Source organism: Arachis stenosperma, chromosome 3, assembly GCF_014773155.1.
Source record: "Arachis stenosperma cultivar V10309 chromosome 3, arast.V10309.gnm1.PFL2, whole genome shotgun sequence".
NCBI lineage: Eukaryota > Viridiplantae > Streptophyta > Magnoliopsida > Fabales > Fabaceae > Arachis > Arachis stenosperma.
In genome coordinates, this window is record NC_080379.1 from 9,100,711 (window position 1) to 9,116,757 (window position 16,047).

The 16,047-nt window shown below is 41.1% G+C and overlaps 1 protein-coding gene across 1 annotated transcript; it reads left to right on the forward strand.

Annotated features, from left to right (window-relative positions):
* The first annotated feature begins 14,949 nt into the window (after nt 1-14,949).
* Nucleotides 14,950-15,944, forward strand: LOC130965457 (uncharacterized). Its single transcript, XM_057890217.1, has 2 exons — nt 14,950-15,258; nt 15,306-15,944. The coding sequence occupies exons 1-2, from the start codon at nt 14,950-14,952 to the stop codon at nt 15,942-15,944; spliced, it is 948 nt and encodes a 315-aa protein (XP_057746200.1).
* The last annotated feature ends 103 nt before the right edge of the window (nt 15,945-16,047 follow it).

The window sequence follows — 16,047 nt, forward strand, 5'->3', positions numbered from 1 at the left end:
CAAAAAAAATATTATTTTAATTCGATAAAAATAACAATTTTTAACCATTATGTCTGACTATGATTTTAAATAATAAAAAAATATTACTCTAACTCTAAAAAAGATAGTGATTTTGTAACAATCATTAACCAACCAAAAATATCGTTTGATCTAGATATAATAACATTTTAAACAACTGGTTTAACAATAAAAATTATGATGCTTTTAAAAAATACCATAATTTTTAGAATGATGTTTAAAATGATGTTTTTTTTTAAACACAAAAATACCATTATTGAGTGTAAAGACAGTTTGAACCGTTGCATTACCTAAAAAATTAGAGTAATGTTCTGATGCTGAAAGTAATTTTTTCCAATACATGTTAAAATGAAGTGACAAGAAAGAACTGTTGATGCGTGGTTCACCTATAGCCACAATCGGAGATAACGGCTGATGCACAATAGATGGATGACAATCGTCTATCAATTGGAAAAAAATAGTTAGTGATATTTGCAGAATAAATTAATACATAATTGAAAAATTAATTGATGATTAAGGGAGATAATCTTTTTTTTTTTCTTTTTGGGTATTACTATCTGCGTGTCTGGATAAAAACATACTCTTTTGAACATAAAAATCAAATTGGGCTATGAAATGTTATTATAGTAATAATAAACAATAACAATATAAAGTCTAAGAGAATAATAATAATAATAATAATAATAATAATAATAATAATAATAATCTTATATATATATATAAATAAAGACAACTACGATTTTATTTATAAACCCTAAATACAAATTTTATTTTAATAAATACTGTTACGGTAGGTAACCGGAGATTAGTCCAATGGATGGCGTTCGGCGGCCCAAGTGAGTGATGGAGGAGGACTCCAGGTAGGTCCGCAACTCGGGAGGCTCCGCCCGACTTGTGCTCGCGTGTGAATGGGGGGTGGTACCTGCAAAGACACTCCGATGCCTAAGTTAGCAAGGGTGTAAGCAGGTCTTAGAGAGTATTGGACTTAGGAATACCTGAGGTGTGTCAGTGTACTTATAGTGGTGAGCCAATAACCACCGTTGGAGTAGTGCCGTATCTTTAGGATAATAACCGTCCCACTATCTTAGGGAGGTTAAGATATGGCTTTAGGAAGTGGTTAGAGAGATTTTAGGGGCGGTTACTCATTTGAATGAGTATTTATCTGCCAGCTAATCTCACAACCGACTTCTTCGTACCAAGTCGGGGTTGACACCGACCTCTTGAATGGAGGTGGGTGCTTTGTTAGGCTTAATCTATTGGATCAGGCCTTTCGATTGGACCTGGGCCCTTAACATTGGGCCAGGGTATGAACAGTGCCCCTACTTGAGCCCAAATTTTCTTTAAAGTTTGGGTTCAAGTATTCAACTCGGGTTCGTAGTCGACTTGTTTGAAAGAATACGGATGGTGAGAACCGACGTGATTTTCGCGACTTTTGATTTCTGACAGTTACGTCAGTTCAAGCGTCGTGTCCGTTGAGGGATCATTTAGGGATTGAGGACTTTGGTAACGGTGCAGTCGCATTAATGACTGCCTCATTTTTACCATCATGCCCCTTAGCCTATTTATAAATACTTTCCCTCTCTTTCCATTCTCCGTTTCTGCAATCTTTCAAACTTCTCCTTATCCTGTTCGTGCTGTATTCTTGCATTCGAAGACTTCTGTTCTTCACCAACCTCCATTTTCGGATAAAGGTTAGTTTTGTTTTATTCATGCCATGCTTTATGTTTGCATGTTTTGCGAGTAGGTAGGTTGACCCGTAGATTCTGGTTTCGAATCTCTCTTCTTTAGTGGCCGTGTTTTTTGATTTTCTTTTTCTTTTTCCTTTTTGTAGGTTTTCTGCCACTTTCTTCTTTTAAAAAATGGCCTCTGTAGACATTCTTTCTCAGTGGGTTGACGATACGGTCCTTGGGGAGGAACCGTTGTTTGACGCTGAGTTCATCACCCACCTTCGTACTCATCATAGGCTCTGTACTTCGGACGAGGACGAGCCCAAATATGAACTGATAATCCCGGGTCTTGAAGACCGGGTCTGTTTTGGGAGGGCTAATGAGGCGGCCCCTCATTTTTTCTTCATGTATGAATGTATGATCACCCGTTTGGGTGTTTTTCTTCCTTTCTCGGATTTTGAGATATCCGTTCTGCACCACTGTAAGGTTGCCCCTACTCAACTCCATCCCAATTCCTGGGGTTTTTTGAAGATCTACCAGTTTATAAGCCACGCTCTGGACTTCCCGACTTCCTTGAGAATCTTCTTTTATCTTTTCCATATGACTAAGCCCTTTAGTGGGCTAAATAATAAGCAACAATGGGTATCCTTCCGAGCCATTCAAGGTCGGAGGATTTTCACCCTTTTTGATGAATCCTTCCACGACTTCAAAAACTTCTTCTTCAAGGTTCAAGCTGTAGAGGGTCACCACCCCTTTTTTCTGGACGAGCATTCCTCCCCCCGCTTTCCCCTTTATTGGCTGCCGGCCACCCCTTGTGAAAAAATTGGTCTAGATAACCTAGACGAGGTGGAGGCGGCCATTGTAGGGTTTTTCCGAGAAGCGTGGGGGAGGTCCCCATATTTGGATACCAGGAAAATTCTTCAGGGAACACCGACTTTTGTTCAGTCTCAAATAGGTAGTGCATGCATTTTTTACCGACTTGTATTTTACCGATTTGCATTTTTCCGACTTTCATTTTCCCGACTTGTAACTTGGTTGTTACTTTTGTAGATATGGCAAAGAAAAATGCCCAAGAGTCCTACCAGCGGGTACAGGAGGCCAAGGCGAAGTCCCGGGCTAGGTCCGGTGGTAAGGCGGTCGTCTCTCCTCCTCCTCCTCCTCCTCTTCCTAGGAACGTGGGTACTCCCTCTCAACCTGTTGTTATTTCCTCCTCCTCAAGTTTGACTCGACCACTCCCTTCTGCCCAACCGTTCTCCGAGCCAGAGACTAAGAAGCGCAAGACTTCAGAGTCTGGCCCTTCTTGGGAAGGTGGTGTTAGGGCGGAGGCTCTTGCCTTCGTCCGAAAGAACATCTATCCACTTATTAATATGGATGATGTTTCTGTTCGGAAGCACCTTGCCACTCTGGCCGAAGAAAGTTTTAGGGCGGCGGGAGTTTGTGGCAAACTTCTGGACATGTTTGAGAAGACTCCCCTCAGCTCCTTGGGTACTTCCCCAAAGGTCGAGGAGCTGGAGGAGAGGCTTCTTATGTTTGAAAAACATCAGAAGGAGTTAAAGGAGGAGAGGGATAAGTTGAGGAAGGAGAGAGACGACCTCCGGAAGAAGGAGAGCGAGCTGCGAGCCCAATGTACTATGGAGGTAAATTTAAGGAAGGCAGCCCAGGAGAGTTACCAAAGCCTATTTAAAGATATGGTGGAGGTGAAGAAGGATTTGCTGAACTCTCGGACTGCTTATGCTGACTTGGAGGACTCTATCGCCGATGGCGCCGAGGAGTCTTGGAGAATTTTCCTAGAGCAGGTCAGGGTTATAGCCCCCGACTTGGATCTTTCTCCATTACATCCTGACAAAGTGGTGATTGATGGCGCCATTGTTGATCCTCCTGTTCCCGAGGTCCTTTCAGAGTCAGACCTAAAGACTCGGGGGCAGAGGATTATAGAGTCTCCTCCTCATTCCAAAGATGCTCCGAGTTCTTCCACTCCTGCTCCGACTTCCTCTTTAGCTCCTCCTTCCAGCCCTGGTGTTGTTCCTCATGGTGGTGGTGACTCCAAAAAATAACTTCTTTAATTTTATGGCTATATGGGGGCCCGGCCTGTGGGTCCCCCCTTTTTTAAACTTCTGTTTATTTGCCGGTAGTTGTGAACAATTTGCTTCTGGCCTTTCAAGGCCGTAAACAAAATATTCTTTTTGCTGCCCTTTTTTGGATAAGGGTTTTAAACAAAATAAATGCCCTTTTTGGATAAGGGTTTTCGTGATCGAAGTAGGTGCCCTTTTTTGGATAAGGGTTTAAGTTACTTTGCGCGTGCACATGCTTTCCTATTTTGAAATATGTTTGATCTTTTTGAAAAACCTTCTGTTAGCTTGCATTATTTTTTCGAGCCTCTTTCGTGGAAAGGCTTGTATGCAAGCTTTAAACTTTTCAGGTTGTCATATCCCTTTTGTTATCCTTTATACTCGACTTTTGCTTTAGTGAGTTTTTATGACTTAGGTTATTTTTGCGATGCGTTTTTCTTCTACTTGGTGTTATACTCCGATCTTTGGATCAAAGTTTTTCCAAGTTTTTCTACTCGGGATCTCTTTCCGACTTATGAGTCGGGTTGGTTCCCGAGCTTTCACGACCGACTTGTATAACCTCTTTACGCCGACTTGTACCTCGTCGTTTTATCCTGACGACCATCTAGGTCGGTTCATGGGATTTTCACGTTTTGTCGAGCTTAAGTCGACGCGTTTCGTAGAAAGACTTAGAGAAATAAAGGAGGATATTATAAGAGATATTATGAAATGAAAAAGATCTTTATTAATCGAGAATGTACTTTTTGCTACTAAGGGTTCTGACAGCATATTTTCCCTTAGCCTCTACTATGATGCCTCGTTAAAAACCCCTCTCCAGAAAAAACCCTTTTTTGGGAAAAAATTATGAAGCTGGGAAAAGAGTACATCAGGGAGTAGAGTTCGCTTCTAGCTGTAGTACCTTTTCATATTACAAGCATGCCACGACCTTGGTAACTCAGTGCCATCCAGGTCGGTTATTTTATAATAACCTTTCCCTAACACTTCTTTGATTTTGTATGGCCCTTTCCAATTGGCGGCGAGCTTTCCTTCCCCCGACTTGTTGACTCCAATGTCGTTTCTGATTAGGACCAAGTCGTCTATAGCAAATGTTCTTCGAATGACTTTTTTGTTGTATCTGGTAGCCATTCTTTGCTTTAATGCTGCTTCTCTTATCTGGGCGTTCTCTCGGACTTCGGGGAGCAAGTCGAGCTCCTCTTTGTGCCCCTGTACATTTCCGACCTCATCATGGAGAATTACCCTTGGGCTTTGCTCACTGATTTCTATAGGAATCATGGCTTCTACGCCGTACACTAGTCGAAAAGGTGTTTCTCCTGTGGCGGATTGGGGAGTTGTCCTATAAGCCCACAGTACTTGAGGGAGCTCTTCGGCCCAAGCTCCCTTTGCTTCCTGTAATCTTTTCTTCAAACCTGCCAGTATGACCTTGTTAGCTGCCTCGGCTTGCCCATTGGCTTGTGGGTGTTCTACCGAGGTGAATTGATGCTTGATTTTCATGCTGGCTACCAGGTTTCTGAAGGTGGCGTCGGTGAATTGGGTTCCATTATCTGTGGTGATGGAATAAGGTATTCCATACCTTGTGATGATGTTTTTGTAGAGGAACCTGCGACTTCTTTGAGCAGTGATAGTGGCTAATGGTTCTGCTTCTATCCACTTTGTGAAGTAATCTATTCCCACGATTAAGTATTTGACTTGCCCTGGTGCTTGGGGAAAAGGACCTAACAGATCCATCCCCCATTTTGCAAAGGGCCAGGGGGAAGTTATACTAATGAGCTCTTCTGGTGGGGCTACGTGGAAATTTGCATGCATCTGGCATGGCTGGCATTTTTTCACAAAGTCGGTAGCATCTTTCTGCAAGGTCGGCCAATAGAATCCTGCTCGGATTACTTTTCTGGCTAGCGACCTTGCTCCGAGATGATTTCCGCAGATCCCATTGTGTACTTCTTCCATCACCTCGGTGGTCCTTGAGGTCGGTACGCACTTCAACAATGGTGTTGATATTCCTCTTCTGTAAAGGACATTTCTCACCAAAGTATAATGTTGTGCTTCCCTTCGGATCTTTTTAGCCTCTTTCTCCTCTTTGGGGAGGATGTCGAATTTTAGGTATTCGACTAAGGGGTTCATCCATCCGAGGTTTAGGCCGAGTACCTCAAGAACCTCTCGTTCATCTTCTGCTTTTGATACCGAGGGCTCTTGTAGGGTCTCTTGAATCAGGCTTCTGTTGTTCCCTCCGGGTTTGGTACTTGCTAACTTGGACAGGGCGTCAGCTCTGCTATTTAGATCCCGAGTTATGTGCTTGATCTCGGTTTCCGCAAAGTGCCCAAGGTGTTCCAAGATTTTTTCCAAGTATTTCTTCATATTGGGGTCCTTTGCCTGATATTCCCCACTTATTTGGGAAGTCACCACTTGTGAGTCGCTATAGATCATCACCTTTGTAGCGCCAACTTCTTCTGCTAACTTTAGTCCGGCAATCAAGGCTTCATATTCTGCCTGATTGTTTGAAGCCGGAAATTCAAACTTTAAGGAGACCTCTATCTGGGTTCCTTTTCCATCTACCAATATTATGCCTGCGCCGCTCCCTGTTTTGTTGGAGGATCCGTCTACATAGAGTTCCCATGTAGTCGGTTTTTCCTCTTGTTCTCCTGCACATTCTGCAATGAAGTCGGCGAGGCACTGGGCTTTGATTGCTGTCCGAGTTTCATATTTCACATCGAACTCGGAGAGCTCTATCGCCCATTGAACCATTCTCCCTGCAACATCCGTCTTTTGGAGGATTTGCTTCATGGGTTGGTTTGTACGGACTCTTATTGTATGAGCCTGAAAGTAAGGTCGTAGCCTTCGTGAGGCTATCACTAAGGAATAAGCAAACTTCTCTAGTTTGCGATACCTTAGCTCAGGGCCTTGTAGAACCTTACTGGTAAAGTAGACCGGGTGTTGACCGACCTCGTCTTCTGTGATCAGGGCTGATGAGACAGCCCTGTTTGCGACGGATAGGTATAGGACGAGGTCTTTTCCCGGTATTGGTCGGGTCAATATGGGAGGTTGGCTCAAGAATTTTTTGAACTCTTGGAACGCCTCCTCACATTCCGGAGTCCATTCAAACTGGCATCCCTTCCTTAATAGGGAGAATAATGGAAGGGATTTTAGTGCTGAGCCTGCCAAAAACCTGGAGAGGGCTGCAAGTCGGCCGTTGAGCTGTTGAACCTCTCTCAAACAATTCGGACTTTTCATTTCTAGGATGGCTCTGCACTTGTCGGGATTGGCCTCAATCCCTCTTTGTGTTAGCATGAACCCTAGAAATTTTCCTGCTTCTACTGCGAAGGCGCATTTTGCGGGATTTAGTCTCATCCCATGCAACCTTATAGTATCGAAGACTTGTGAGAGGTCGGTTAAGAGGTCGACTTCTTGCTTGGTTTTTACTAACATGTCGTCGACGTACACCTCCATTAAGCTCCCTAGATGGGGGGAAAACACTTTGTTCATCAGCTTTTGGTACGTGGCTCCTGCATTCTTTAGTCCGAATGGCATGACCACGTAACAATAGTTGGCTTTTGGTGTGATGAACGATGTTTTCTCTTGGTCGGGTTCATGCATCGGGATTTGGTTATATCCCGAGTAGGCGTCCATGAATGATAAGTATTGGTACCCTGAGCTGGAGTCTACTAGGGTGTCAATACTCGGTAGAGGATAAGGGTCCTTAGGACAGGCCTTATTCAAGTCGGTGTAGTCGACGCACATTCTCCACTTACCATTTTGCTTTTTGACTAGCACCACATTTGCTAGCCATGTTGGGTATTTGACCTCTCTGATAAAGCCGGCTTCCAGGAGCGCCTGTACTTGTTCTTCTACTATGGAGGCCCTCTCTGGGCCGAGTTTGCGTCTTCTTTGCTGTACAGGTCGGGACCCTGGGTAAACCGAGAGCCTATGGGACATGAGCTCGGGATCAATCCCAGGCATGTCGGAGGCTTTCCAGGCGAAGAGGTCGGAATTAGCTCTTAGGAGTTCACTCAACCTTTGTTTCAGGGTTTCCCCTAGGTTGGCTCCTATGTAGGTATTCTTTCCTTCCTCCTCACCGACTTGTATCTCTTCGGTTTTTCCTCCCGGCTGAGGTCGTAGCTCTTCTCTGGTTCTTGTCCCACCTAACTCTATGGTGTGGACTTCTTTGCCCTTTCCTCTCAGATTTAGGCTTTCGTTATAGCACTTCCTTGCCAATTTTTGATCTCCCCTCACCGTGGCTATTCCTCCTGGAGTTGGGAATTTCATGCAGAGGTGAGGAGTTGATACCACTGCTCCAAGACGATTAAGGGTAGTCCTGCCAATTAGGGCATTGTAGGCTGACCCTTCATCGATGACTATGAAGTCTATGCTTAGAGTTCTCGATTTTTCCCCTTTTCCGAAAGTTGTGTGAAGGGGTAAGAAACCTAGCGGCTTTATTGGCGTATCCCCTAACCCATATAGGGTGTCGGGGTAGGCTCTCAGCTCTTTCTCGTCTAACCCTAGTTTGTCGAAGGCGGGCTTGAATAGGATGTCCGCCGAGCTTCCTTGATCTACTAGGGTTCTGTGGAGATGGGCATTAGCTAGGATCATAGTTATCACCACGGGATCATCATGCCCGGGTACTATCCCTTGCCCATCTTCTTTTGTAAATGAGATAGTGGGGAGGTCGGGTGTCTCATCCCCGACCTGATAGACTCTCTTCAGATGTCTTTTGCGAGAAGATTTGGTGACTCCACCTCCCGCAAATCCTCCTGAGATCATGTGGATGTGTCTCTCAGGGGTCTGTGGTGGAGGATCTCTCCTGTCCATGTCGTCTCGCTTTCTCTTTCCATGGGTGTCCGACCTCTCCATGAGATATCTATCAAGCCGACCTTCTCTAGCCAGCTTTTCTATCACATTTTTGAGGTCGTAACAGTCGTTGGTGGAGTGACCATATATCTTATGGTACTCGCAATATTCGCTGCGACTTCCCCCTTTTTTATTTTTAATAGGTCGTGGGGGTGGCAACCTTTCAGTGTTGCAGATCTCTCTGTATACATCCACTATAGAAGTCTTTAGAGGAGTATAAGAGTGATACTTTCTGGGCCTTTCGAGACCGGGTTCTTCTTTCTTCCTGACTTCCCTTTCCCTTTCCCTAGAGGAGGAGGTAGGTCCAGGTCGTGAACTCAGGTCTCTTAATTTGGCATTCTCTTCCATGTTGATGTACTTTTCAGCCCTTTCTTGTACATCACTCAGAGAAACGGGGTGTCTTTTGGATATGGACTGTGAGAAGGGGCCTTCTCTAAGTCCGTTGACTAACCCCATTATTACTGCCTCCGTGGGCAGGTCTTGGATTTCTAAACATGCCCTATTAAACCTTTCCATATAGGCTCGTAAAGACTCTCCGACCTCCTGTTTTACTCCCAGGAGGCTCGGTGCATGTTTTACTTTATCCTTCTGGATTGAGAACCTCATCAAGAATTTCCTTGAGAGGTCTTCAAAACTAGTAATGGATCTCGGGGGGAGGCTATCGAACCACTTCATCGCTGCTTTCGATAAAGTGGTCGGGAAAGCCTTGCATCTCGTAGCGTCGGAGGCATCAGCTAGATACATCCGGCTTTTGAAGTTGCTAAGATGATGCTTCGGATCCGTAGTCCCATCGTAGAGGTCCATATCAGGGCTTTTGAAGTTCCTTGGAACTTTTGCCCTCATTATGTCCTCGCTGAAAGGATCTTCTCCGCCCGGGAGTTGATCTTCTCCTTCATCGCGGGAGTTCTTGAGGGAGGATTCTAGCTGTAAGAGTTTTCTTTCTAACTCTTTTCGCCGTTCCATCTCTTCCTTAAGGTACCTTTCGGTTTCCTTTTGCCTCTCCCGCTCTTGTTCCAATTGCTCCAGGCGGCTATGGACTAGTCCCATCAATTCAGTTACGTGGGATGGTCCACCCTTTTCTGATTCGCGACCATCTGAGGAATTTACCTTCGGATTTTTCATTCCTGAGGTACCTTCTCTATGTTGGTCATTATCTTCCTGGTGCTGGGCCAGGTCTTCATTGTTATTGCCCGCGTTCAGATTCTCTTCTTCGGAATCTGTTTCCGCACGGACTTCTTCATGGAATCTATCCGCCATCAAGGGATGATCTCTCGGGTCCCCGGCAACGGCGCCAATGTTACGGTAGGTAACCGGAGATTAGTCCAATGGATGGCGTTCGGCGGCCCAAGTGAGTGATGGAGGAGGACTCCAGGTAGGTCCGCAACTCGGGAGGCTCCGCCCGACTTGTGCTCGCGTGTGAATGGGGGGTGGTACCTGCAAAGACACTCCGATGCCTAAGTTAGCAAGGGTGTAAGCAGGTCTTAGAGAGTATTGGACTTAGGAATACCTGAGGTGTGTCAGTGTACTTATAGTGGTGAGCCAATAACCACCGTTGGAGTAGTGCCGTATCTTTAGGATAATAACCGTCCCACTATCTTAGGGAGGTTAAGATATGGCTTTAGGAAGTGGTTAGAGAGATTTTAGGGGCGGTTACTCATTTGAATGAGTATTTATCTGCCAGCTAATCTCACAACCTACTTCTTCGTACCAAGTCGGGGTTGACACCGACCTCTTGAATGGAGGTGGGTGCTTTGTTAGGCTTAATCTATTGGATCAGGCCTTTCGATTGGACCTGGGCCCTTAACATTGGGCCAGGGTATGAACAAATACATTACAAATTTTTAATGTATAAATTAAAAGAAAAAATTAATAATAAATTTTTTATTTTAATTTATACTTATTTATTATGTACGTATTTGATTTATTATGTATATTTTGTATATAATAAATCGAAATTCGATTTATATGTAAATACCTAAAAATCGAGTTTGTCTGAGTCGATTTATATAAATCTATTTAGAATATATATAAAACCAATTTCTATTCAAGATATCTGTGTAATTTTAGTATCCAATCAATTTATTAATATAAATTATTCTTATTTTTAAATTTAATATATACTTTTTTAGTTTTATTTTCTCATAAATTTACTATTCTTTAAAATTTTTAATGATTCATTAATTACTTTGTATTTACCGAGGTTTTCAAATTTTTTCTAAAAAATAAAATATCAAAATCATCAAATTATAAAATACTAACAAAAATTATTTTTCCTTTATAATTCCTGAATATAATTTTACTTTACTTATAATAGCATATTTAATACCAAAAAAATATAAAGCATACTAGATAATAATATTTTAATTTCTGAATATAATTTAATTCTTTATTAACATGAAAAATTAAAATCTAAAAATAAAAAATATCATTATTAGCATGGACAATAACAATGTAATATTCAAAATTAAATATATCAAGCTTTAATTATTATTATTAACGTCATAAATTAAATACTCAACAAAAAATATAAAAATATAATTTTTTTATTAACATGAACTAAATAATATTAAACAACCAAAAATAGATTTCATAAAAAAATCTAACCACATTAAACATACTGTAATATTACATTAGACATACATATTGTTAATATCACATAAAAAATAGAATATGTGAGCGACACAAAATCATAAATAATGACCATCACCAAAAAAAAAAAAAAAACAATCCAAACGCATAAGCATTATTAATATCACATTAGATATACGTAATTATCCCAATTTTCAACTCCTCAATTAAACTTTTCTTTGCAAACACTGTCATAAACAGTTTTTGTCTGTGCGTGTATTTTCAACGTCAACATACGTCCATAAAACTTGTGCTCAACACATTTTATCATCTATTGAGATTAAAAGACTTCAGCATAGTAGTAATGGCAAAAAAATTATAGTAATAATCAAATATTTATAGTGTCTTAGTAGGACTATTATTCTATATTAAATAACAATAAAAATTAATTTGTCAAACTTTTTAATAAAATTTAATGTGAAAATCAATTTATATAGTAAAATAAAAAGTTAAAAAATTATTTAATTATTAATTTTTATTAAAAATTAAATATTTGATTAAAAATTTTGTGGAGACTGAATTGAAATATTATTTAATAATTAAGACATAAATAAAACATTCATCACACATAACATAAGTCTCCCTCCCCTTTCCCTTTCTCTTCCATTGCAATAGCTTTCTTCAATTTGTTGCAAGTTGTCACAGTCTGAATCATCGCAGCCACCACCCATCAATCAAGACCACTTTCTTCCCACAATACCACAACCATATTCCGATCCTCACATACTCCTTTTCCATAATCTAAAAAATCAATGAAACATGGTCAAATGAATAATCTTTTTCACTGCACTTTAACCACATTCACCATAATAAATAGAAAAAATGATAAATAGATCTCTGATTTTTTTTAGACATTTTCGTCTCCAAAAATTAGAAAATACATCATATCTCTTACTCTTTTAAAATGTAAACAAATTTATTCTTTTATTGAAGTATTTCTGTTTGATCCGACAGAAAAATTTGACACGACTCCCGTGGTGCTAACCTGACCGAGCACACGTGACATGTAGCTTTTGAAAACATAACATATTAATCCCCCGCACCAAAATGAAGCAGTTCTACCAATAAGGTTACTTCTTCCTCTCTTCCTCCTTATTCTTCTTCATCCAATATTCTTTTTCTCTCTCACAACGCACATAGATAATAATAAATGGGAAGAGACACATTCACTGATAATTCACAAACTCTAACACAGTCCCAAATGGCCACGTTTCAAGCTTTTCTTCTCTCTAAACCTTCTCTCGCATTCCCATTCTCATCTTCATATCCTTCACTTCGCGACAACACATTCCTCTCTTTCCATTCTCTCACCTCATCCGATCCCCACCTCACGCGCTTCCGCCGCAACACATTCCTCTCTTTTCACTCCCTCACCTCATCCCATCCCCACCTCACGCACCTCCGCTCCCGCGTCCCCTGCACATTCCGCCCCGACAACAGCATTACTTCCCCTTCCGAATCCCAACCAAACCCCAACCTCAATCCTAATTAACTAACTCCGAACCAGGTTTTACCGAACCTAACGCTGTTGACGCCGGCGAGGTTCCAAATTCAAATTCAATGGAGGAAAATCCAGCTCTCTTTCCGCTAATACCCGCCACCTTGTCGTTGCTGGAAGATCCTGTCGCGATCACCGAGGTCTTGATCATGCTGTCATCGACTCGTTCCCAACCTTAGAGTACTCAGTCGTAAAATCCACAAGATTGGAAAAGGAGCACTCGAATGCGCAGTGTGCTTCAATGAGTTTGAAGACACCGAAACTCTGCGTTTGATTCCCAAATGAGACCACGTGTTCCACCATGAGTGTGTCGACGAGTGGCTCGAGTCTCACATCATGTGTCCAATTTGCAGAGCCAACCTCCTCCCACAACCGGAAGATTCCATACGCGGCGCCGCCACCGTCGTGGTTTTGGAGTTGACAAACAACTTGTCCTCATCTCGTGATTTAAAATTGCGGAACCGAAGCGACGTCGTAGTTGTCATGGAGCAAGAAAGTGAGAATCGAGAGAGTAATAAGAATGAAAGGAGAAGTGTTGATGAACCTGAAGTACTATATTTGAATATGAACCAAGTGTTGAATTTGGAACATTGGGCTCCAATTGAAACGGCATTGTTTTGGTGCGGGGGGACTAATATGTCATATTTTCAAAAGTTACATGCCACGTGTACTCCTGTAACGACCAGGTCAATGCCATGGAGCCACATCAGATTTTTCCGTCGGGTCAAACGGAATCACTTCAACGAAAGGGTAAATTTGTCCATATTTTAGATGGGTCAAAAACATGAATATATTTTCTAATCCTTAGAGACGAAAATGTCCATAAAAAAAATGGTCAGAACCTATTTGTCATTTTTTTCTAATAAATATTACCTTTTCCATTCCGATATATGATATATATGACATGTTACAAGAGTAAAACTATAATTTTTATCTTTAAAATTTAGTAAAATTTTTAAAAATATTTTTAAAATTATTTTATTTTAATTTTGTCTCAATACTTTTCAATTTATATCAGTTATATTCTTATCAACAAAATTTTTAAGAAGATTAGGATCAATCAAATAATAATATTTGATAAATATGACTCACTTATTTGTATTATAATTATTTTTATGGAGTTTTTACTAAATTAATTCTAAATTTTTAAAAAATTAACTAATATATTTTATCTAAATTAAAAATTTTAAGATAAAAAAATTTAAAAATATTTTTAAAATTTTTATAAATAATTTTAATGATGAAAAATTAACTATTATATTTTATCAAAATTAAAATTTTTTAAGATAAAATAAAATTTAAAAATATTTTTAAAATTTTTACAAATAATTTTAATGACAAAAAATATAATTTACTCAATATATTACTGCAACTTGTATTTTTATTTTGATCACATAATAACTAACTTGTATATATATAAGGGCAAAAAATATAAATAAGCCAAGGGAAGTCAGAAATTACGTGAATCCGCCAAGTTTAAAATTGCTTCATCAATCAACCAAAGCACTTCTTTATGCAATTCGAACCAGCTTAGTTCGAATTGCATTTGTATATTATTCGAACTGAATCAGCTCGAATTACTTAGCAAAATTTACACTAATTCGAACCAGTTTGGTTCGAACTTAAAACATACATAATTCGAACTAGATGTGTTCAAATTATATAGGTGGAAGCTTCCCAAAGTAATTCAAACCAAGTAGGTTCGAATTACAAAATACTAATTCGAACCAGGCTGGTGTTGGGAATAATTCACCATTCTCCCTTGAGAAAATACATTTCACAGAGAAATAAAATGGACACAATCACAACACAAGAATTTAACGTGGAAACTCCAATTACTGGAGAAAAAACCACGGCCGTTGCCAAATGACAACCAGAGAATATCATTATGTGAAAATTGTTACAACACATAGACTTCTTTCTCTCTCACACCGGCACCCCAGTACACCCACACTTTCAAAGCAAATATTTAACTACACCTCACAACACTCTCTAATCAAAAGGTATAGATGAAAAGAAAAGTCAGATACAAGCTTTAAGTGTTTTCGACTGGTGCAAAAAAAATGAAGAACTTAGCCTCATATTTATAGCCTAGGCCACCCACTCCATTTGCTATACTAAGCAATGTGGGACTAATTCAACCAAAATCTAACAGTTGGTTCGAATTAGTGAGGACCAGACCTGTATATATATGTTGTGAACGTGAGTTTCTCTCTTTAGAGGGGGTAAGATGGCTAGTGAGGAGAGTTTCGTAGTGTTGGTTCCCCACAGAGGATTCATTAAGAGGAAAACTCGTTCCAGTGTGAAGTTCACTGATAAGGATCTTCTCTGTATGATCGTCAGGCCTACGACGGGGTATGAGGACCTTGTTAGCTCTGTACTGTTGAAACTTGGTCTCGAAGGTGTGAAACGGGTTAAGAAATTTTTCTATCGCATTCCAATCACAGTGCTTCAGGAAACCGTAGAGTATGATTGTTTCACGATCGGGAGTGATGAGGACTTGCAGGTCATGTTTCATTGTCGCCGGCAGTTTTCAGAGGTGAGGACACCAGAACTGTTGACAAAGTTGGTTGACGTGGTATCCAGCTCGGGAATTCGAACCGGAATACCACCACTTTAGCCACGGTAGCCGGTTCTAGCTCCAGACATGCCATTGCTTCTTCCTCTGTCCTTGCGTATGAGCCACCCGTCCAACCTGTCGCCTTCCCTTCGTTCGCTGTTGATCTTAACGGCAGTTTAGGCGACGAGGTCGGAACAAGGGAATTTTCGCGGACCTCTTTACAGTGTGCTGCACCGGCTGGGGTTGGAGATGGATTGTTGGATGATCCAAAGGATGATGATGTCGAGCTGGATATGATTACTGATGACAGTGGCGATGATGTCGGAGCAAGTGAGCCTGCTAGGGCGGGCGGTGGTTCTAGCTCTGGCACACAGCAGTACCCTCCACATTTTTTCTCTTTGGACTTGGATGCCATGAGGCAGGAGGAGGTTTATGGGCAGCCGGCTGGATTTGGCGCTAGAGATGGTGAAGGGTCTGCATGTATGACAAAGTTTCAGGTTGGTCAGCAATTTCATGATAAAGAAGAGGCCCTGTTAAGTGTGAAGACTTACAGCATCTGTCGAGGGGTACAGTACAAGGTCGTGGAGTCTGACTATCGCCGGTATGTGGGAAAGTGTTATGAGTTCGGGAATGGGTGCACATGGTTGATTCGCCTGAGTCTCTGACAGCGCAAGGGCCTTTGGGAGGTCAAATGGTACAACGGATCACAAACGTGTCTCGTCACCTCCATCTCCAGCGACCACAGGAGTTTGGATTACCATGTGATAT